Source organism: Microcebus murinus, chromosome 14 (genome assembly GCF_040939455.1).
Source record: "Microcebus murinus isolate Inina chromosome 14, M.murinus_Inina_mat1.0, whole genome shotgun sequence".
NCBI lineage: Eukaryota > Metazoa > Chordata > Mammalia > Primates > Cheirogaleidae > Microcebus > Microcebus murinus.
In genome coordinates this window covers 29,251,322-29,275,846 of record NC_134117.1, presented here as the reverse complement: position 1 = coordinate 29,275,846, position 24,525 = coordinate 29,251,322, and the positions used below count along the sequence as shown (strand labels likewise).

Sequence of the window (24,525 nt, the reverse complement as noted above, 5' to 3'; positions counted from 1 at the left end):
GCCAGGATGGACTGTCATCCCCCAGATTTTGACCTCTAGCAAACAACAGTAGCATCCCGGAATCTCAGAGCTGCAGTAAAAGCCCTTACCAGATCTTTGAATCCCTTCTGTAACAGTTCAATAACCAGTTATCCAGCATCTGTTTGAACACTTTTCATGACTTGTAATATACAACCATACAAACAGCTCTCTCTTTATTTTTAGACAGCTGTAGTTACTAAATAGTTCCTACTTGGAGAGAACTGAAATCTATTACTCTCCAGCATCCACCTGAAGATTTGTGATTCTGCTTTCTTGAGCAGGACAGAGCTTCGCCAGTGCTTGAAGGCAGAGATCACGTTGCTCTTTCCCCAGTGCTGTGGTGAGGGGCTCAGGTGCTTTGGGGGGTATCAAAAGTCTCCACTGTTACAGCAGAGTGAGTGAGCAGAACTCAGATTTGTTAATGGGGAAGACATGTACAGAAGAGGGCTCCCTGGTGGTTAAGGGCACATGAACAGATCTGAGTTCAAATCCTACCTCAATCATTTCCTAGTTGTGACAATTTATTAGCTGTGCAACCTTGAGCAAGCTGTTTAGCCAAATGAGAATGGTGGTACCTACCTGACAGTGCTATTGTGAGGGTCGCGTCAGCTCAGCCTGGTAGGTGCCTGCTTGGCCACACAGTGGATGCTCAGGAGATGAGATCTATAAAGTGTGTTGATGAAAGACAAATTTTATTTTGCATATAAAGTTACAAAAATGTCTTTTTATGGCAATGATTCTCATCTAAGGTCATCCCATCCATTGCAAAAGATCTATTTTAGGGTTGCAATAACAGACTACTCCTTGGACAACCTTAGTCCACTGGAAAATAAGATATATAGCATTTGGAGTCCAAAGAACTGAATTCAAAATCTGGCTTCACCCCTTATTCTGTGATTTATTATTCAAATTGTCCGTCTTGGTTTCCTCATTTATAAAATGTACCCACATAAGGTAACATGTGATAAATACCCGTTATGAAGAACTATGGTGCAATTAGAAGCAGCAGAGAGGAACACAGATGTGAAAAACATAGTTCCAAGTGAAAAAAAAAAGGCCATTAGCAGAATGAGAAATGTAACAATCCCATTTATGTAAAATCACAATAACCACACACAACCTATAACACCCATGCAAATTACAGGGATCCAATATAGTATGATGCTTGTCTATGAGAGGAAGAGCATGCAACTGAGTTGGGAGGTTAAAAGGAGATCAAAAATAAAAACAACAGAGGGGCCTCAATACATTTACCAATAAATAAATGAAAACAGTGATGCTCCCCTACCTTCTTCAGAAGGTTATTCTGAGAAGCTGATGGGATTGTGTATATGAAAACAAAATTAATTTACTGTTTTCATTGTGATCTCCATAGTAGACAAGTGAACTGGGTAGAGTTAAAAAGTCCCCCACGGCTCTCTGGCAGGAAGCCGTTGCCAGGCAGCACCCATCAAGCCTTGCCCTGGCTTCAGAGTCTACCGGTGAGATGACATCAAAGCCCTTCGTGTGGGAGGGTGGCAGGTTCTCCCTCACTTCTGGAGACACCACTCGGTGACACAGCCACAGGCAGCAGCAGCCTCTTCCCATGGATCCTCGAGCAATGGCCCTCTCGGGCCCTAGGAAGAAGAGACCCAGGCAGACGGGTGTGACGATGGCCTCCATGCCTCAGGATATCAAATTTCGAGATTTGGTCCTCTTCATTTTGGAGAAGAAAATGGGAGCCACCCGCAGGATGTTCCTCATGGAGCTGGCCCGAAGGAAAGGGTTCAGGGTTGAAAATGAGTTCAGGTAGGACAGCACGGATTTCGCTCTTTGCCAACAGCTGCTTTGGAACCCGAGGAACACGTGTTTTCTCCCACATATGGGAGAGGCGATGTTCCCACTGGGAAAACAGCAGATTTGAAATCAAAGGGCAAATGTGAGCCAATGAGTTAAGGGAAACAGATGAGTGCGGACTAGATACAATTACATGGAAACTAGTTGGCATGAAAAGATAAGGTACAATTTTTTTTTATGCCTTTGACTGTTATGAGATGAGTTGTCTAGTGATGATAAATAGAAAACTAGTTAGAGAATTTAATGTTGAAACCATTCGGTTTCATTCTTAACCAAACTGAACAAAATACCACTGAGTTTAATTAAAAATTTTCAGCCACTTTGAGGCAGAAAGAATGATTTGGTTGTGTGGCTCTTACCTACACATCTGGCTGTGCCAAGGTGACCAGTGTCTGTGCTGGGCTGGGGTGACTAGTCAGCTCACCACAGGCAGCCAGCTGTCCCTCAACCATGTTTTGCTGAAGAGCAGTCAAGTGGGGATCGTAGAAAGAGATGCTGGGTAAAGACTCATTCATTGGAAGGACAGCTCTGTCCAGGGGTGACAGACACCTCCCCGAGTGAGAGGGCTGTAATCACAGCCGGGCTCAGAAGCAACTGAAGCCACCATTTGGACCACCTAGATCGGTCCACTCACTAATCCACTCACCTGAAACAGCAACGATTCTTGTTGTTTTTCTAACTGCTATATAAGCTCTTCACTGGTCTCAAATAGACACAGAGAAAATAAAACAAAATCCAGAAACAGATGGGGTTAGAACTTGGATGTAAATGATGGTTCCAAACAGAATTGGCGGGGAGTTTGCGAGGAAGAAAGTGGTGATTTGTGTGATTGTCTGGCCTGGACTGTGCAAGGAATAGATTGTCCACAATTGTTTTCAGGAAAAACTATAAGAATCCTGTGTGAAAAGACATTCTGATTTGAAAAATAGTCTTTGATATTTGAAAATAAAACCGACAGGCATTTCTTGCAGAAGAAATGGCAGCTTCAAAGTGTTGGGGAGACACATTCCAAAAGTCAATAATCAGATATTTTAATTTTCACAGCACCATAATTCAGATGACATTGACTTTTTTTAATTTTTTTTTTTTAGCTCACCATGTCTGCTTCCAGAGACATTGACTTTTCGTTTACTTTTTTGGTAAAATGCCCCATTCAGAAATTCCTGAGTTTCCCATGGTCTCTCTCATCTGATTTCTCTTTACAAGTCCTCCTAGTCTCTCTCTTTCTGCCTTTTTTTTTAACCTTTTACAGCCACCCTAAATCTCATTTCCTACCATCCTGTCCCTAAAAATCCTAGATTTCATCTATTGTTAAGTCTATCTAACATTATAGACTTAACATAAAAGGTTGCAGTTGGGAGAAGGGGGAAGAATACATAGGTAAAAAGGCCAAAAACCAGAAGTTTAAAAACAGAAATAAAAAAACAGAAATTAAAGCCTTAGCAAATGTGGATCTGCTTTTCGAGGTAAGGAAATCTGGCAGGGGTCAGGCAGGAAGGCCAGAGCCAGATGGTCAAGGTGCCACTTACATGGAAAGCTGTCTGTTGAAATGTCCAAGCTTCCACCAAGGGCCCACTGCTTTTACAGACACAGCAGTAGATACGTACATGGTGGCTGAGGCAGGTACCTGGGGAGACGACCGGAGGCAAGTTTCTTCTGTTGGCAGGAGAGACTAAGAGGCAGCTCCGTGCCCCAGACGCCTGCCGCCAGGGCCCCAGCCCAGCTGCTCAGGCGACAGAGGAAACGAACCGGTGCCTGGTGAGCAAACTGCTGCTGTGCGTGTGACGGTGGCACAGTTCCCAGGCTGGTAGCTCGGAAGACACTTTACATACAAATGTGCTCTATGGAGCAAAAATAAACCACAGGAAGTAGAAGTCCCAGCTCTCAAACTGAATTTCTGTATGTAGATATACAGCCCTACACTGGAAAGGAAAATAAGAAATTGTTGTAGGGGAAAAATCTCTAGATAAGAGACTTAGAAACCTCAAATCCTGGCTTGGACCCTCCCACGCCATAGGGTATGGGCCAAGGTCCCCTCTTTCCTTCCTGGCTTTAGTGTCCTGATAAATGGCCTAATCTGTCTGATGCCATCACCAAATGAGATGGGAATGTCCAGGTGCTTTGACACATTAATACAGTTATCCAAATGTAAAGTGTGATTTTCTTGTTAGTTAGCTGGATCCATTGACCTTTACAGCAAAACCCTAAGGAGAGGGTTCTCCCTCCACAACATAAACTAGGTCAAATGGTAGAAACAAGTAGAGCAAAGATAGGAAGGAAAAGGGAAACCCATCAAAATGTTATAAGTGGTTATTTGGGGTGAGTGCGGTGGTAGGGAGGGATTATGGCTGTTTTTATTTCTTGTGTTTTCCAAATTCTTTACAATAAGCATATACTTTAAAAGTAAAAATAACAAAAATAGCTGGTGTTTGAAAGGATACTTCTCAAAAGTGAAGGCTACCCCTCTCTTAGTGTAGAAGATTCAAAAACAAAGGAGCTAAGAAAAACAAAAGGAAAGAAATATGCTCTGAAATAGGCAGCAATGTCCATAGTTGCTAGCATGTTCTTTGGCTACCAAGAGGATTAAATTAGAGAAAAAAACTGATTCCTGCTTTACCTGGGTCCACAAGCAGGGGTTAGAAATGGTGTGTTTCAGTGTGTTGAAACATCTGGAGCTACTTCATTCTCCAGCATCATATTGCATCATGCTGGGGTGGGGCTTCATTAATATTTATGTTACATTGCAAAATGTGTGTCATTCAAGTGCCATAGGAAGCTGCTTCTAAAAGCATCAGTCAGGGCAGGTATCCAGTCCCTTGACATATTTGTTGCACATGTATGAAAAGGATCCTGGATTTTATTCCCTGGCTGACTTCCTAAATTTTAGAGCAATTTCACACTCTTCAACTCACCTAGGACAGGCTGGGGGAAGGATCAGAATCGACTGCTTGTCCCTTTCTTATTTCAGCCTACATCCAACACACTGAGCTATTTTAAAACTTGATTCTGGCATCCACCTTCCTCCATAAACATGTGAGCTAAGTTTACGCTCTGTGTCTTGACCCAGATCATTGGTGTTGAGGAAGAAAATGCTGTAGCCAGGAAGGATGACTCTCCTCGTGTACATCCACCTAGCAGTTGGACACTCGCCAAATCCCACCGTGCAAAGTGGGTGGAAACTGACCAGGTGATACTATCATCCTGCCTAGGCCTTCATAACGTGCAGACAGGGTAGAATTGGAAGGCATTGCCTTCAGTGAAAGGAAGATGCAGCACCAGGTCATCCCCAGTGAAGGTTTGTTAGTACTCACTCTGCGCAATATATGTTAAGTTCTGGAGACCCAAAATAGTAGATATTCCTGCAAGCAAGGATTTACAATCAGACAAGGGAGCCAGGAATTGTGCCTTTGTTGTCACCTAGAATAAAAAATAGCATCCCATATATTCCAAGGCTGAACTGCCTGCCCAACCCTTTCCTTTCAGCCTTCTTGTATTTCTTTGGTTTAGTTTTATCTAACCTGGCTGCTTATACTTTCCATCCAGTTGCAATACAACATTTGACACGTGGCTTCTGCCTCACTTGTTATCCTGAAACCTGTCAACTGAAGAATGACGAGGTTCATAGATTTGGAAAGGAGAACCTTATTTCTTATAAAGGGTTGCGCCCCGCAGCCAGCCACCTTGCAGGCCAAAACACAGCCTCAGGCAGAAACCGAGAGCAAGCATTTCCAGGGAGGGGTAGAGGGAGCAGGAAGTTATGCTGAGTGCTGAGCAGGGTGGCCAAATATAATAAGCTATAGGAGGAGTCGTGAGTATTTATGAAAGGAGAAACACGTGCATGTGCAATTGAGCTTCATACTGCTTCATGGGTCCCATGTTTAAAAAATGGTAGCGTTAGTATGGTCCAAGGTGGAGTTTTCAACCCTTTGAAGTCAAAAGGGGAAGCAGAGGACACAAAGGCCCCCTGTGCACAGCCTCCATAGACTGGCCAAAACCACCCCATGGGTGGTGGTCTCTTATCAGAGAGGAACGCTGTCCAGTTGTGCCGAAACCACAAAAGACAGGAGGCTGGTTGAAATCAGCAGTGAAGTCTTTCCAAAGGGCTGGTTTCAGTTTAACCCTCAGGGAGGAAAGGGTAATGGCAGTTAGTGCTGGAGGGGGTATAACCAGGCATGTCTCACCTCCCCTCCCATCCCATCATGGCTGGGATTTCAGCTTTTAAGGCTTTTCTGGGGTCCCTTAGCCAGGATGGGGTCCATTCAGTTGGTTGGGAGCTTCTCAAACCATTGCCTCCAAAGTCCCCAGGAATCTCCATAGTAATAAAATCTGTGATTGTTCCACCCGAATGTTGGTAAAGACTCTCTCCTTGACCCAAACTCTAGCGTAGCTTCCGGCAGTTTAAGGCCAAGTCTCTAGGATGGTCCCCTGTAAAATGCCAGCCTGAGGAAGCTCATCGCTGCCAGGAGTCTATTGTTTGTTCTACCCAAACCCTGGCAGCAGGCAGATAGGCCCCTGGACATCCTCTTAGAGCAGTTACTTTCGTTGCAATTATAAATCCTTGCTCTGCTCCTTTGAGATGTGAATCTTCTCACCACCACAGCTGTCTTCCAAGGACCTGAGGAATGCAAACATTTGAGTGTATAACTCTCCCCTCCAGTCTCTGTGGGCAGACAAGAGCCTCCCTTCAGTGGGCACCTTGCTCTAACTTGCACCATAGAGGTTGCTTCTCCTCCAGATAAGCTCCAGTTAACCAACCCAGCCTAGTCGCATGGACCAATCCCCCTATACCCCTGGGGTCTTTCCCCTAGCACATCGCAACCTTTAAGGAGTCTCCTGCCTTCTGTTTCTACCAAGTTGAGTTCAGTTCATGCCAGACCCTCTTCCCTACTGTCATCGTTATTACTGAATAAAACCGTCCCTATCACTTTAACTAGCTTCCAGCTTTGTTTATCTTTGACAATGTTCTACACTTTAAATGTGTGGTGTCTGAAATCAAAATATTCAAAGCCATTGTTTGCAAGATAAACAGAACACCAGATGAAAGAGCTCAGTCACCTGCTCTAGAAAGCAAGACATTGGTCTGGCTCATCTCCAGGCCCATTTCAGGTAGACTGTCCAAACACAGCTTCCCTGGTTTTTCTCACTATCTCCGCCCTACCTGGAATGCCTTCCTCTTCTACCACTCCGCTTCTATAACCTGAGACCCATGAGCACCCCCAGAGGAGAGGCCTTCCTCCTGCAATGCCAGTGGGGTTCACTGCCTGGTGGGCTCTCAGCTCTGCCTGGTTGACAAGCAAAGGCTCATCCAGTCACCCCTCTCCGCCTCCAAGAGCTACGTGTAGACCTTCTCTGCAGACCTTAGACAATTCCCTTATACATAGTAGGCTTCAAGAAGTATTTGCCCAAAGAATGATTAATCTGGTAAATATGAAGCCCAAGGAACTTGTGTTTATCAAGAGTCATTTTTGTAATTAAAAAATTTTTGTTCTATAAGATATGAGTATTATTTTTGCAATCAGCAATGCAATAAAGACTTTATTTTTATAAATTCAGGAGCATGGAATGTAAACTTTAGTCCTACTCTGGTCCAAATAACTTTCTATTTCAAAATGCATGGCTTTGAATTAATGAAAACTTTCGTATTCCCATTTAAGGGCAAAAAAAATCAAGGCAAAATCCTCAGTCATAAGCATAGCAGGGCTGGAAGGAGATACCTGTCTATTGGTACTAGCAGGAGATTGGCATAAAGCCAGCTAAAACTGCTTGGTTTTTCTTGTTTCAAGGATCCTGAAACAGATTAGTTACTAAGGGAAACTGTCAGGAGGGTTTTTAAACTATAAACAGTCAGTAAATGACTATTTAAAGTCATTGTTTACAAAATAAGTAAACATCAGGTGGGAAGAGCGGAGAATGGCCTCTTCCTGGAAAGAAAACAGTTTTAAAGACGAAGATAACAGCAGGTGACCGTGCACAAGGACCAGAGAAAGTCAGACTGCGGATGGGTGGGGTGTGCCTCTGTCCCCAGGCAAAGATGGGCTGCCACTTTCTCCACGGAGGGTTTTTCTATTAATAATTATACCATCCCAGAGGCAGGACCAACCAGGAAAAGAAAGGAGGGAAGTATAAGGAAACTGGTGTCTGATCGAAAAAAAACAAAAAATAAAACTTCCCTTCCTTTGCATCTGGGAGGGGTGGTGACTGCTTCAATCAATGGGGTACAGTGGAAGTGACACTGTGTGACTTGCCCTGGAACCCCAGAGCCTCAGGTCAGAAGCCCCTCTCAGAGAGGCCACGTAAAGGTGCTCCGGCCCCTGGCTGTGCCCAGCCCAGCCTTCCAGCCCTCCTCGGCAAGGGCAGAATGTGGAACCACATGGCACATCAGGACCCATCAGAATCACACAATACAGAAGGATCGTGGCTGCCGGAAGTCCTGATGCACAAAACTGTGAGATAATATATAAAAAAAAGTTGCCTTTTTAAACTGTTACATTTTGCTATCATTGATTATGCCATAGTCAATAACTAAAACGGACTATCAGAATCACCAATGGAGTTTGTCAAAATGCATATTCCCAGGCCTCAGGTGTGATTTAGAGAAACTGAAGTCACTGGGTAACGGACCCCAGGGATCTGAATTGTAACCTATTCATAGCTTCTTGGGTGTCTCTGGTAGACACTAGAGTTTAGGAGACTTTCCTTTAGAGCTACTGATTCATTCATTCATTTATTCAATCTGCCATCATCTATTGACCATTATTATGAGTCTGGCCACATGCTGGGCACCAAGCATAGCTATAACCCAGAGACAGTACCACTGTCCCTGCCCTCAGGGACACCAAGGGCCAAGACGAGCACATGATAGCTAAATACTAGTTGAAGGAGGAGACCCTGACTCTTCTTTCCTGTAGGAAGCTGGGGGACAAATCCCAGTTCAGAATTGCTATCATCAGTTCAAGACCTCCCAGCTTGGTCTAAGACATTAGCAACCGGTCATGGCTGAGAAACTAGGTGAGAATTGAATTCACAGATATTTTGGGAAGAGCCTTCTCAGGAGCACCTTGGGGTCTCTAGAAGAGGTTGGAGGTGGCTGCCTGAGAGTTTACATCACCTTTTGTTGTAAGGCCTCCGTGGGCAAGGCAGAGATGACCTCAGCCCCATCCCAGATTTATTTGCTCTTGAAAATGACATCCATGTGTATTTTTTCCCCTAAGTAGAAATCGATGCCAGACAGTTCATGACAGAAAATGGGAAAATATGAAAAAATATTTCAAACAACAAACAAACCCTCCCTCAGGGGTCTAACCACAGTCTGGTAGAACGTTAAGAGGTTACTTGAGTCGGGCACACCTGGGTTTGAATTCCAGCTTCATGTCACCTCTCCCAGCCTTGGTTTTCTCATCTGTAATTACACTGCCTGGCTCACAAGGCTGTTGTGAAGATTAAGTAAGAACATATACATGTGTGAAGGTCAAAAAAATTTTTTTTGCTAATAGGCTAGTATTTCTTTCTAATCTGTTTCTTTTGCTTATACCAGTATTCATTCATTATTATTTATTGTATAGCATTTCCCCCTCACCCCCCAGGTGTTCTGGACGTCCCCGTCAGAGGCAGGACCATGCCTGGAAGAATCCTACATAAAAATGTAGTGGTGAAGGAGGAGAGGGATGGGAGAGGACAGAGAGGCGCCTGAATTTGGAAGATGAGCCCCAGGGCTCCTCCTTGGCACATCCGTCTGCCTCAGAGGTTTAGGCAAAACCCAGAGCCCGGAGAGCCTGACAACCTCCCTGGGGCGTCTCCATCTTGGTGTGTAGCTATGGCAACTGTTCTTTCAGATTTTCTGGGACCGTTCTACCTGTCCTGTAGTCTTCTTGTAGCCTATATAATATTGTATATAAAATAGCAAAACCATGAATTCTATGCAACAGCAGCAAGGGCACTGTGTCTAATAGTGTCATATAGGAAGTGCTGTTCCGTCTGTATTTCTGCCCCAGGGAGGAAATCAGTTTCCTTATTATCATGGCACCCATCCAGATGTTGTTCCTTCTGTAACCAGGAGGAAGGTGAGCAGCTCTCTTCGTTGCCGCAGAGGAAGCACAAAGACAGACCCAGGATCAACTCCCTGCTTCACCAATTAACTATTAGCTGGCTAGAAGGTTTAATGTCTCCAAGGCCCTCTCTTCTTCTCATTTTTAGATGGGAATGATAATATCTATCTCATAGCATTATTGATAATTAAATGAAGTAATGTATGAAATGTGCCTACCAGAGTACCTGGCACATAGCAGTATTCCAGTATTATGAAGATCTTCAATATTATTGGAGTGTTGAGAGCAGAGAGAAAACCACTGTACCAGCAAGTAGACAAACAGCTGCCACAACACAGAGATAAGAAATTGTCAGCAGGACACAGCAGAGGCAGGGAGTCTCCTTAGCGATACCGTTTGGTAAGGGCTCAGAACTGAAAGTGAACAAATGCACAACTGGAGACTGAATAGTTTGCAAGGGGATGATTGCTATTTCTCAGATTTATAGACTATTTGAACTGAACGAATCTTGAAAATTGCTGGGTCTAATGATAAGATACTGACTGTGAAGACTCGTTAGAAATTAGCAACAACATACTTGACCCAGCAAAGACATCAAAAAGGATAATTATCATTGACCACGAGGATGTCACTTAACCTTTCTGTTCTTCAGTTTCCTCATTTTTGAAGTGTGAATAATATAACACTTACTTGACGAGCTAAATGAAGTGATGTGTGTAAGGTACTTGGCCAGTGCCTCAAACATAGAAGTGCTTACCAATTGTTAGAGTGAAGGACCCCTGTCTGTTTTGCAGCACAGGCTTGTGCTTTAAAAAAACATGTAAAGCAAAATTTCCCAAAGCCTTGTCACAACTATTTATGGGTTGTGAGATCAACTTAATGGGATGTTGTCATGGTCTGAATGTTTGTGTTCCCCCAAAATTCTTATGTTGAAATGTAATCACCAACATGATGGTATCAGAAGGTGGGGCGTTAAGGAGGTGATTAGGTCACAGGGCTCCACCCTGCAGGATGAGATTAGTGCCCTCATAGAAGAGGCCCCAGAGAGCTGCCTTCCCCTTCCACCACACGAGGACACATAGCAGGCACCATCTATGAAAAACGGGCCCTCCTCAGACACTGAATCTCTCAGCACCTCGATCTTGGACTTCCCAGCCTCCAGAACTGTGAGCAATAAGTTTCCATAGTTTGTGAATTACACAGCCTAAGATAGATTTTTATAGCAGCCCAAACAGACTAAGACAGATGTTGTAAGTATATCTATATCTGTACCTATTTTTATTTCTATTTTGGGTCAATGTATAAAATGTATTTCTGCAAATCATCATCAAACAAGTTTGAAAGCCATTGGATTAATGTCTTCCACAAATAAAAATGAAATGGCACACCAAAACCATATGTGGAGTGTTAGGTGCTGTTTTAAGAATAATTTCCTCTTCTGTCTTCTCTGGACATTAGTTTTCCACTGATGTCACCGTCTTGCTAATGTTGTCTGAATTTTTCGTGCATCTGATTGTAACATAGCCTGCTGCTGCCACACTAGTTTACGTAGAGAGAATTCCCTCGCAGGGAGGCTGAAATTTTCTGCGCCTGTGGTCAGATCTAGTGGGCATCTTTCTCCAATAGAACACTTGGAAACCTCGAGGAAAGAGAAAAGCTGATTTTGAATACTCCTTCAGCTGGTAACTTTGTCTTGCATGTTGCAGTGATTCTGTCACCCACATTGTAGCAGAGAACAACTCGGGTTCAGAAGTTCTGGAGTGGCTTCAGGTACAGAAAATAAAAGTCAGCTCAGAGCTAGAAGTCCTCGATGTCTCCTGGCTGATCGAATGCATGAGAGCAGGGGAACCGGTGGAGACGACAGGAAAATACCAACTTGTTGTAAGTGCCGTCGTTGTGATTTTCATTCCTTGTTGACTGATGGTTAAGATTATGTGCTTAAAATCAACAGACCTGGGTTAAAGCCCAGGTTCTCTGCTTGCTTCCTGTGTGACCTTGGGCAAGTCACTTAGCTTTGCTGAGCTTCAGTTTCCTCCTCTATAATCTGAGATAGCAACAATGCTAACCTCATAAAGTGGTCATGAGAATGAGAATAACATTCATGCAAGGCACTTAACACAGTATAGGATATATAGTAAGCACTGAATAAATGGTAACTATTTTTATGAACATGTTTTTGCACAAATATTCGAAAATATTTAAGCCTTGAAGTTCTGGTAGCCAGAAAAGCAGAGGGTCCCTAGCTCCTACTTTTTTTTTTTCTTACTATGATCATTCAGAATGAGAAAAAAAATATATATGGAAAAAGTTAAGCCCTCAATTCCAAACATTTGACCAATAGTGCTAGAGTCTTCGGGAAAAGGGCTTGGGCCATAACTACATAAGTTTGCAGGAAAGAAAATTTATATTTAGTTGGGTGGTCCTTTTTCACGTTTTTTTCCTGATTTTAAAATAATAAATGTTAATAATAGAAAACTCAATTATTAGAGATGTATATAACATAAAATTTAAGTCTCCTATAATTTTATCCTCCTTCCAGAGACAACTACTTCCAAATTTTTTCTTCATACATACCTGTTATTATCACCATTAATTGTTATTTAAAATGGATGCTTCTGCCTTTGTTCAGGCAAGGAGTGATGATTCAGCTAGCCCCAACCCAGGCCCCCAGAAGACTCCACTGCTTGCTGTACAAAAGATCTCCCAGTACGCGTGTCAGAGAAGAACCACTTTAAACAACTGTAACCACATATTCACGGTAATGGGACTTTACATCAATGCCCATTCAGCGCCTTTCCATGGACCTGTTAATTAAAGTATGAATTTTTCTGAAAATCTGGAAAAATTTTCCTCCTACCTGCCCATCACCTTAGCCTGATCTCTGGTTTTCTTTCTGTTAAGAATAGATCTTTTCTGGAAATGCACAAATACACTTGGGTTATATTCTTTAGAGATGGTCGAGTACCATTTATTGAGAGTTTTCATTAATAGGCACTATACTCATCAAAGGCAAACATTCTGAAAAAAACAAATGCTGTAATTAGTCTAAAACATAGTAAGAGCAAATTACATAGAAACAGCAATAATGCATCAGCAGCCTTTTCTGGGAAACCAAAAGATTGAGCAGACCCCTTTAATATTAACTGGCTTGGACAAGTCAGTTCCTCTCCATGAGCTTCAGTTTTCTTAACCATTCAGTAAGAAATTTCATAGATCTTCTCTAAAGCTCCACCTAGCTCTGAAGTTTGGGAATTATTATGTTTCAAATGGCCCTAAGGGCTCACAACTGCTTGGCACCCAGCCTAGAGTCAGCGGTCAGCAGGAGATGACATGCAGTAGTATATCAAATACAAAGCTTCTCATTTCTAGACTTCCAGCTCCACATGTGCGAGGGGGACCAGGAATTTGTGGCTACTGGACACCAAGCATGGGGTCACACAGTTGCAGCTTCTTTCTCCTCTGCTGGAAATGCAAACACGCCCTGCCTTAAATAATCCTGCCTGGGTCTTTGTGCCCTGTGCTGGAACTCATTCATTCAAAAAGCCCACGTTAAGTGCTGGCTATGTTTTACGTACGTGCTAAGAAATGGGGACACCCAGTGATCAAGGCAGAACTCTGGCCACAGGCTAGGGGGGAAGACAGCAAAAAGGGAAGGATGATAGTGCCGAGTCATGACCAGCAGGAAGCAGTGAGCACCAGATCATTTTTTGGTTAAATCACTCCTGAATATCTAACTGCAGTCAACGCCAAGTTTCCTTATAATGCATTCTGGTGCCTGTCTTTTCAATTCAAGTCCACTCGATGCTACGAGGGAGGAGTGTACAGGTACGGGGGACCCAAACTTGAAATTCAAAGAAACAGTCAAGCAGTTTTCCAATATTTAAAGGAGAGCAAGAGGTGTTTGCAAGTGACTGCTGGCTCAGTGGATCAAAAACAGAACTTTCGCTTATCTGGTTTTATCCTTCAGGATGCCTTTGAGATACTGGCCGAAAATTATGAGTTTAGAGAAAATGAAGGCTGTGCTGTGACATTTCTGAGAGCAGCTTCTGTATTGAAATCTCTACCATTCACAATCATCACTATGAGGGACACAGAAGGAATTCCCTGCCTGGGGGACAAGGCGAAGGGTATCATAGAGGTAAGGGTGAGGTGGGATTTGACTCACTTCCCGATAAGTAGGAGGGGGGGCGGGGTAGGGGGATCAGCTAACAGATTTTCTTGTCACCTCTCTCTCTTTCTCCTGTCTCTGTCTCTGTGTATGTGTGTGTGTGTGTGTGTGTGTATCTATCTACCAAGACATATGTATTACTAGATACATGTAGGAATAGATATACAAAGATAGATGCATCTTATGTATAACCCATACCCCAATATTATCACAGCTAGAGCTACGTGGGGCCGGGTAGTGGAAACAAAAGAACTCTCCCATATTGTTATTAACACAGTGAAAGACTCAAATAACCTAAAAGCTCGACAGCAGGGGCATGGTCTGGTTTCAAACTCAGGCTGCATGGAGGCATGGAGGACCGCAGTTTCCCTTAGGGGATGTCGCCTCCAGCACAGTGGTGGGTGTGACATGCAATAGAGCTGATTCTGCCTCTCCACTTCTGTGTTTATTTATTGAGCCATGTTTAAGGATTCCCCAGCAAGGCAAGCTGGTCATGTGGTAGCAAGTGTCAGTATAGTCAAAGGCAAGGAATATTATTCAAGGAAAATAATCCCAACTCTACTTGGAAGAGGGTGACTCTGAGCTAGACATCATAGGTCTTGAATGTGGAGTGGCTTTTCAGCGGGGTCAAAATAACCTGCTCAACTGAAAAGTTCTCTTATTTCAGGAAGTTCACATACATCGAGGAGAAAATTATCACAAATATTTGGACATATATTTTTCAGTGAATATTTTGGTTTGGGATTCTGTAGATTTGGACCCTAATCATTGTGATCTTTGTTCCTGAGGATTATAAAGGGGTCTTTGGATATATGATGAGCTAGAATTTTCAGGATTACAGGGAAACGTCTTGCTTTCTCCACATCAGCTGAAGGAAATGTCCAGCATGCACGGGTGTGCATTTCATGAGAAATCAAACTGCTAGATCTGCGAATTAGAGAGTTTTGGACAGCGATTGTCCAGTATCACTAATTTAAAATATTTTTCAACTGTCCACCTAGGAAATTATTGAAGATGGAGAAAGTTCAGAAGTTAAAGCTGTGTTAAATGACGAACGATATAAATCCTTCAAAGTAAGTGATTTTATACATATTTATTAAAAATGTTTTTTCAGTTAATCTTATTTCTTACTCTAGTTGGTTGCATTAGTCAGCTTGGGCTGCCATAACAAAATACCATAGACTGGGTGTCTTAAAGAACAGAAATTTATTTTATCACAGTGCTAGAGGCTGAAAGTTCTAGATCAAGATGCCAGCATGGTTAGTACCTGGTGACGGCTCCTTTCTGGCTTGCAGGTTGCTGCCTTTTTGCTGTCCTCCCATGGTGGAAAGAAAGAGAGAAAGCCATTGTTCTGGTGTCCTTTCTTATAAGGACACAAATTCCATCATGACAGCCTCATGACTTCATCTAAACCTAATTACCTCCCAAAGGCTCTGTCTTAAATACCATCACACTGGGGATTCGGGCTTCATCACATGAATTTGGGGGTGGGGAGGGCACAATTCAGTCCATAGCAGTGGTCGAGGAACAAAATTCCTAGGTATATATAGGGGCCCCAGCTTATTGCCATGCTAGGGTAACATACAAATCATTAATACCTTACCTTCCAAGAGTCTGTCACGCATGGGTACAAATATCATGAGGACACAAACTCCATGGGGACAGGGCAAACTTGCTCTTAAAAAGCAAACCTGTCTCTGGAAAGTTCCTCACTGCATTCTCATTTACTTGAAAGCAGAGTTTGTTACCTCCTAACTTTCCCTGCCTTAGGACTGCAGGTAGAAGGGACTTCTGCCCATTTCTTCAGTGCAGAAGAGATGCCCAGGCCTCAAGTGTGGCCGTGAGCAGGTGCCCAGCATGGATTGTAAATAGACCGGGGTTTAAGGTTTGGGCTCTGCCACTTACCAGCTGTGTGATGGTGGAAAAACTGTATGACCTATATGAGCATCGTTCTTCAAACTGTGCAGGGCATGACTGTGTGCAGGAGACTCTTGGCAAAGGGGACAGCCCAAATGGGATAACTTACCATGCATGGACAGCACTGGGAATGGTCAATTGGACTATAGCCAAGCCCTACACAGATGCCAGAACCTGCCCCTTACTTCTGTTTCCTTCCATAATACCACATGTCACGAAAGGACTCACCTGAAACAAAAATGCCTCTAAAATATTACCAACACTCATCTGCTTGGTGTATTCGGGAAAAACTGGGTCAGAGATTTGCTTATGCTTTTTCTTATTGCCTGAGATATTGAAATGGTCATGACTTGATTGTCATGATGATTATCTGGGAGACTGATGGCATGCCTTTCCCTCCGTTTTAGCTCTTTACTTCTGTATTTGGAGTAGGGTTGAAGACCTCTGAGAAATGGTTCAGGATGGGCTTCAGAACTCTGAGTAAAATAAGGTCAGATAAAAGCCTGACATTTACAAGAATGCAGCGAGCAGGTAAATTGCATCTCCTAAGAGTCATTTTTGGTGTGGGTCGCTCAGATTGTGGTCGAGCTCTAAGTCAGATACACTGCGACTCCAATCTGGGGGTGCTGGGATACATTTTTGGCACCTGTTGATGCTTGAATCCAAATCCTGGCTCTAGCACTTTCCATCTATGTGATCCTGAGCCATTTAGTTAAAATCTTTGAGCTTAGTTACCCCATCTATAAAAGGGAGATAACATTGACACTTAGCTGGGGAATAAATCAGATGAGCAGGCAAAGCCCTTAGCACGTGTCTGGCACAGAGCAAAGGCACTCTTTCTGGTGGCTGCTGTCACTCTTTTACCCAGATGTCAAGCCAGTTTGCACTGCTGCTCTGGTTCTCCCTGAGTCTTCTCCACCTTGGCTCCTGGCTGTCGTCCAGGGTAAGAGTTGTGGGCAAGGAGTCAAGGACAGAGGGACACATTGGTGTGGAGCTTCGGGGTGAGTCAAGAACACTTGAACAAACTAGAGTCATTGCCTGGTGCAAATGTGAATGTGCGGTAGAAACTATAGAATATCAGGAAAATTGAAGGGAATTCATGGAAGTCTAGATACAGGGTTGATCTACCCAACCAGGATGCCTTAGCCTGAGAAGAGAAGACTGTGGAGAGACGAGAGAGAGGTCATCTCCCATCTGAAAGCCCAGCAGGGCCTCCCAGAGGTTGAAGGTGGCTTGGTCACTTCCATTTATGGAGGTTCCCAGTAAAGTTTTTAAAAATGAAGAAATGCCAATAGAAGGTCAAAAAACTGAATGTGTTTTAAACACTTACTTTTAACAAGCAATAGAAATATGATACAACTGTGACTCGAAAGGGGGCCTCAGCCATAGTCCCCAGCACTGGGGCTTCCGGAGTTACAGAAAGTGATGAAGTCCTCAAAATTTGTATTGATGTGAAAGTAAGGGAATCTTCTACCAGAGGGGACCAGGAAAAGAAAAGAAAGTAAATGGCTATCTTCTATTGAAGTAATGATTAAAAAAAAAAAAAAAAAGCAATAGTAGAGGAAGCAAATCAAATCTCAGTGGGTCCTATCAATGACATCATAGAAGACCCCTACTCATCTTTTATAAAGTTGCTAATATCTGAAAGATTGCCAAGAAGCTTTATATGATGCCAGTAAGAAATAGGACCAGATCCAGTATTTATATTCTGGGCTCCTGCAAGTGCACATTTGATAAGCATGATTTATGCCAGTTCTACAGATGCCATTAAAAAGAAAGTTTACATAAGTATTAGACATAAGTTAATTATTTACATAAGTATTAGACATAAATAGCAAGTGAATGGTTTGGAATGATAGTAAAGACTCTCAATGCTTATTGAGAAATTGGGAGGCTATGTAGTGTTTCACGTAGATGAAACCCTTATCAAACGATGTCAAGTGCTCTCAGGCTCTCCGGAGCTTCCATTTCCCTAGCTTTGTAAACTGGATTCTTCCTCTTCCCATTGGGCTCTTCCATCCAGCGAACGAAGCAGCTGCTATTTATTGAATCAAATCAGTAATTGCCATTAGACTGCTTAATGCTATCAGTTCTGTGTAGAAATCCAGGAGTGCCTCCCATCATACTTAGAACACAAAAATAAATGGTTTATATGCATCCTTTGGAGCAGCACTCCAGTGAATGGAATTGCCAATGGAAGGAGCTTACAATACTACAAAAACTAAGCTAATTGAACAGGTTGAAAGTATGTTTTTCGTTGAAAGTGTGATTCACCGGTCAGGTGGAAAACCTGATTCAGTTTTACTTATAAGCACACTTGATTGCAGTTCCCTGAGGTTTGAGCATTCACGTGTCACATTTGCCTTGAAAAGCCTATTTCTGAAATATAGCAGCACATATTTAACATTATGCAGTGTGATATGTTTCTCGTAATAAGTTAACTGCCCTGCCATACCAAACAGGAAAACCAATCACATTGCTTTCATGGATGCCAACAAATTATCATAGTACTTCCATGTCCTTTCCTGATATCCGCGCATGTTCTTAAAGAAATAGTTGCTAATTATGACTTTTGGATCATGTATATCACTAAATAAGCACAGGTGTTTACTGATGGCAATTTCTGTGTTATAGCCTAATACAGCATTGATTTTTAAATCAAACTCCACCCACCCCCATGACCATGTTGCAACATTTTTTTAAATGTGGCTTTTTACAAAAAAAAGAGAGAAAGGATCAATATTGACATGAAAAAAGCAGTGTTCCACAAGTAGTTTGGTTATGTGTGTCAGTGTGACATCATCTTGCTCCCGCCAACATGTTTCGGCCACGGTCCCCATCCAGAGATAACGCGGCAAGTTTGAATTTCAGAGCTTTGTGAACAGGATGCTTCAGCCAAATGGCCTCCCTGCTGCCTCCCTCCTGCAACCCTGGGGTGGGAAACAGGGACCAATAGATTTACTCTGCGTCATTTCAGAGGGCCAGGAGTAGGTGAAAATGCAAAGAAGTAAGTAGACTTAAGCTGATCAGAAGAAAGAACGGCTCCAATAGTTACAGTTAGGAAACCGGCTGCCTCTGGAGGTGTCCCAGTTCCCCATTATCAGATTCCAGCAAATTTTAAATGGCCCCCTCTTGGGGACCCTAGATAGGAAAGCAGTGCCTTGTGGTGAAGCCGAATTGATGTCTCCCTGGGTCTATGAATGTCATTGTCCGGATCCTTGGAGATAAGCCTCCCTTCTCCTTTGCCCCTCCCCCTCCAGACTGCCCTCCACCGCCCTCTGTGAGAATAACCAGGCCATCAGCTCTTCATCACGATGCCTCTGAACTTCCCTGGATTCACAGTGGCCAGGCAAAGAAGCACTAAGCCAAACCACCTAGGACATTTCCCACCTTGCTTCAGATACGGATCTATCCTCTTTAATTTTTAAATTGATCTATCTTAAATCTCTTTATGCATTACATTTTTAAAAATAGCAGGGCACAGCTTACTGTCAGGAAGGCTGGTTCTTCAATAGGAGGTCAGATTTGAACAGTTTGGATTCCAGAGGGATATGAGATATTGTCTCCTTCTTAGCAACTTGTAAGCCTCTCCTTAGAAAGCAGAGAGCCATTGTCACCATGCAAAATGCATGACCAAAGGAACCACATGGATTACTCTTGTCTCTATGGAAATGGAGTTTGGGGTTGGTGCCTGTGGGTGGCCTTGTTAGCGCTGTGTGGGGGCAGAATCCCCTCCCACTGAGGGCTGGTCGTTTCACATGCGTGTTACCCTCTCCACTGACCTGTCAAACGGCCTCTCAGGATTCCACTATTATGAAGACCTTGTCAGCCATGTGACCAGGGCAGAAGCAGAGGCTGTCAGCGTGCTGGTTAAAGAGGCCGTCTGGGCATTTCTTCCGGATGCCTTTGTCACCATGACAGGAGGGTTCCGGAGGTAAATAACTCACTCAGGCTGCTTTGGCCCCCCCACCCTGCTCTAACACCTTCAGTGGCTCCCCCATTGCGGACTGGCTTCTGAAATGGCACAAAAGGCCTTTTGTGATCTGATGCCAGCTTCTGTCTGCAGCTTTGTCTCCTGCCCCTCATGTTCCATTTCGGCAACCTCCAAGGGCTTGTCATTCCCTGCACATATAAAGCTATTTCTTGCCTTCTTTGCTCAGTCTGACTTTTCTGCTTGGACTACTGTTCCTCAAATTATCACCCGGCTGGCTTCTCCTCATCCTTTAAGACAATTAGATGCCGCCTCTTCTGGAAAGCCTTCCTTGGCTCCCTCCTCCTCCATGCTGGGTTAGGGACTCCTCTTCGGTGCTCCCCAGACATCTGCCAAGCCCTTTCTGCACAGAGTGACAGTGATCGGTTCCTATGTGTGCTTCCCCCACTAAGCTTTTAGAGCTTAGTTCTCAGCAAAACTAGTGCACGATACCAAAGTAGGTGCTCAAGAAATCTTGGGTGACTCAGTAAATGAATGAATGAATGAGTGAATTCTTCACAGAATGTGTGCAGTTGTAGGATATTAAGGCTTCCATTTCAGAAAGAGATTCTTTCCTTCTCCTGCCTCCCTCTGCCCATCCCCCTGGGCCTCTTACCTAGCTCTTGCCCATTCTGACAAGCTAGGTTTGGGACAAGGGAGAAAAAGGGGGAAGGTCGAATCTAAGAAAATGCCCTTAATCTATAAGATAATCCCAAGAGTGCTACTTTGTGTTATGTGAATACAATTCCTGGTTTTCTTATTGTCATGTCTGTCTCCGTGTGTGTGTGTAATTCTCTATGTGGATGCATATAGGTATGTGTGAGTGTGTAGAAGAAATAATCTTTTGTTATTTTTTGCCCATACATACATAATCATAGACATATTACATATGACTTTTTTCTGTGTCATAAATTTATTTTGCAAGGAATAGAGTTGTGTAACTAAGGATATTGTGTTTAGAAAAAATGTCATGAGCATTTTGTGTTGCAAACCTTAAACATAGGGTATAGAAACAAAGGACATTTTTTAAAACTGAGTTCTAAAAATCTAATTGATTCACATTTTATACTATTTTTTTAAATTAGGGGAAAGAAGATGGGGCACGATGTCGATTTTTTAATTACCAGCCCAGGATCCACAGAGGAAGAAGAGCAACAACTATTACATAAAGTGATGAACTTATGGGAAAAGAAGGTAAAAAGAAAGATCAAAAATAGATGCTTGTGCACTGAAGCATTACATTAACACTGTTGAATTTTGCACATTATTTACCTCGTAATTGTATAATAGCCATTTAATCAATTCTCAGTTATTTGCAACAGCTGCCATATGAACTGCAATGAGAGTTATCTGCTTTGGATCCTAGAGTACATGTTGTGAATATGGACTATATTTTCTTTATTTACACTTACCCTATTACCAAAGGGGCCTAGGGTGGCTGTGCATTTGTGTTTGACATGCAGAGGCGTTAAAGCACCCAAACAAAATGAAGAACGTGCACTATGGAGACCTGGGAAGTGTGTGCTGGGAAAGTGAGGCTTGGGTGCGGGGGCAGAATTGCAAAGGCTGGGATAAGATTGTCTAAGAGGTGTCGCTGGTGCTTTGAGTTCCATGCGGTCAATGACCAACTTGACTTTATGCTGAGATAGGAAGAAGGAAACTCATATGGGCAGCTGAGCCCAGCAGGGGTCACGGCTCAGAAGCCCCCACCCATTCAGGAGATCAGACTTGCAACAGGCCAGCCTACTGCTGCTCAGTGGAAGAAACTAAGCTAAACTGAGCTACCACTGCAGACACGGCCACATGCGGGCCCTGATTCCTGTCCAGCTCTACTGTGAGTCCCACTTCCCCAACAGGCCAGAGAGCCCCATCCAAGGACCTGTAGACCCGGGTGGGCTGAGGAGTTGGGGCTGGTGTTTCTCTGGCACAGCTTCGACCTTCCTAAGTGGTTAGCATCCGAGAGTGAACATAATAGGCCAAGCCAGGAGAAGGCAGGACAAGGAAGAGTCAGCTGTTCCCACTGCTCTGCTCAAGTGGGAATGATGAAAGATTCTCATTGATAGGCAAAGAAACACAACCCATGGACCCTGCTAGCCAAGGCCTGGGTGGAGAGTGGGCTGCCTGGCTTCCTACTCTGGGGCCCCCTGCAAGGACGGACCCATTTGACTTTGGCTTGGCTTATAGGCAGCCCCCACCCCACACTGAGACTATTCAAGATGGGGAGGTGGTGGGAAGATGGCTGCAGGGAGCCCCCTTCCCCTGGTCTGTCTCAGTTTCAAGGCATTTACATTTACTGCTGGTCCTCAAACAGAGATGGGCATTTTACATGCAGGCACACAGTGGAGGCTAATGCTAATTTCAGCACATGCATTTTAGATTTGGGATTTTAAAAACACATCCCTGGCTGGGCACAGTGGCTCACGCCTGTAATCCTGGCAACCTGGGAGGCCGAGGCAGGAGGATTGCTTGAGCTTGAGAGTTTGAGACCAGCCTGAGCAAGAGTGAGACCCCTGTCTCTACAGCTACTAAGGAGGCTGAGGCAGGAGGATTGTTTCAGCCCAGGAGTTTGAAGCTGCAGTGAGCCATTGCACTCTACTCAGGGCACAAGCCGTTGCATAAGCTGCAATGATGCCATTGCACTCTACTCAGGGCAACAGAGTGAGACTCTGTCTCAAAAAATAAATTAATAAAAACAAAAACACAGCCCTGACATTTCCGACTGTATGACTTAGGGTGGGTTACTTAATTTTCCAAAGTTTCACTTTCCTCATCTGTAAAACAGGGATAACAAGCCTCTCATTCATTCATTAAAGGGGAGGAGTAATGAGAGAATTAGATAAAGAACGCGGCACAGCGCCTGATGGATGGTAGGAGCCTAACAAGTGTCGAGTTATCATTCCCTCTCATGCACAATTATTTATTGGGCTTTGCCTGAAAGCCAAGCACTGGGCCCTGTGGGGGGACCCAGGAGTGAGCAGGGGCACCCCCCCCTCACGCGCTAACACTGAGCGCAGGGAGAAGGAGTGAGGCAGTTTGGTGTCTCAGCCCTGACCACTCCTGCGGCTCCAGGCCTGTCCTCAGTACCTCGGTGGTGAGATCAGCACAGGAATTGTTCATCTTGAACTTCCACTGTTACCTCACCCCTGCGTGCTCACCAAAACTGCACTGTCCAGATTACAAAGATTACATCCTATGCAGGCACATGCATGTGCATACTCACGCAACGTGTGCAACATACACAGCCAATGTTGTAAAAGACTAGGCGGAGCCTGGTGAACAACCAGTGGGTATCAGGTTGAGTCGCCCATCAGAGAGATCTAAATGTTAGCCTCGTAGGGAAATCCCTGGGTCAGGGGTGGGGAAACGGGAGGGAAAGATCTTGGCAATGTTGAGATTTGGGGGAGGGCTGCCATCCCCAAGGGCTGCATTAGCCTATGTCCTCACTGGCCACTGGTGGTCCAACCCAAAAAGGGGAGGTTAAATGGCTCCGGTTTGGGTTCACACCTGGTGGGTGGGACCTTGGGCACGAGGCCCCTAACTGTTCCATGTGGCCATAGTTCGTGGAGTTGCTGAGAGATCGAAAGTATTGACAAACATCACAGAGTAAAGAACGTATTCACTTTCAGAATCTGACTTGACTTTGAATCGGGGGACCCAGAGTCTTCCACGAAGGAATTGGAGGGAATCGAATACGAAGGGCAGGGCGGGGTCCTGGCTGGGAGCCTCACACTCGCCTTGCAGTGCTCCCTGTGGGCTGGCAGAGCCCGGGACTAAATGGGGACGGAGCTTCTTGTGAAAGGTGAGGTGCTCACCTCCTGCTCCACCTTCTCTTCCTCCCTTATTTACCCATTTACTCATTTACTCCTTCATTTACCTGGCTGCTCTGTCCCCTGGGAGGGAGGGAAGCAGCAGGGAAACGCCTCCTCCTAGTCAGGAGTCTCCGGGTTTGGCAGAGCAAATAAAATAACATCAACCAGTGGGTATAGATGGGGAAGCCAGACCTTGAAAGGAGTCTTCAAAGAAGAGAATTCACCTAAAAGGAAATGGAGGACAAGGAAGGAAACTGCAGAAAATAGAGATGCCCAGCAAATAGCCGAAGCGAGAGACCTAGAGGTGACATCGGGGGTTTTGTGCATCTTTGCCAACTGTGCCCTGCTGCAGACAGAACCTTCTGATATGTAGACAGGAGCATTAGGTCCAGGGGTGCATTTCCAAACACCTCGCAACATTCAAGACAAACCCCAGGAAAGGATGGCCCCTTTCTCTATTACCAGCAAAGTGTCACCACCATGTGGCAATAGCACAGACACACAGTTTACTGTTAGGAAATCAGCTCTGTGTGTGTGTGTGTGTGTGTGTGTGTTTAAGGGGATGTGTGTTATTATGAATTTGGCTTCAATGTGATACTTGTTAACATTTTAATAGCTCCCTTTTACATAATAGAAATTTACATGAAACCCTGCTATACTGCACTAGTTTTAGCAAGTTTCCTTAAAAAGCAGAATTGTGTTTTCCTGAGCTGGGTAACAGAGGTTACCTATAGCAACATTGACCACCTGCCCCAGGGG

At 44.1% G+C, this 24,525-nt stretch overlaps 1 protein-coding gene across 1 annotated transcript in view; it reads left to right on the top strand.

Annotated features, from left to right (window-relative positions):
- The first annotated feature begins 1,606 nt into the window (after window positions 1–1,606).
- Window positions 1,607–24,525, top strand: part of DNTT (DNA nucleotidylexotransferase) — a 29,703-nt gene continuing 6,784 nt past the window's right edge. Inside the window, exons 1-8 of the mRNA XM_020280604.2 lie at window positions 1,607–1,809; window positions 11,609–11,783; window positions 12,532–12,660; window positions 13,870–14,040; window positions 15,072–15,143; window positions 16,395–16,518; window positions 19,789–19,921; window positions 21,043–21,151. Of these exons, the coding sequence (XP_020136193.1) occupies window positions 1,607–1,809; window positions 11,609–11,783; window positions 12,532–12,660; window positions 13,870–14,040; window positions 15,072–15,143; window positions 16,395–16,518; window positions 19,789–19,921; window positions 21,043–21,151 (1,116 nt within the window). The remainder of the gene's footprint in view (window positions 1,810–11,608; window positions 11,784–12,531; window positions 12,661–13,869; window positions 14,041–15,071; window positions 15,144–16,394; window positions 16,519–19,788; window positions 19,922–21,042; window positions 21,152–24,525) is intronic.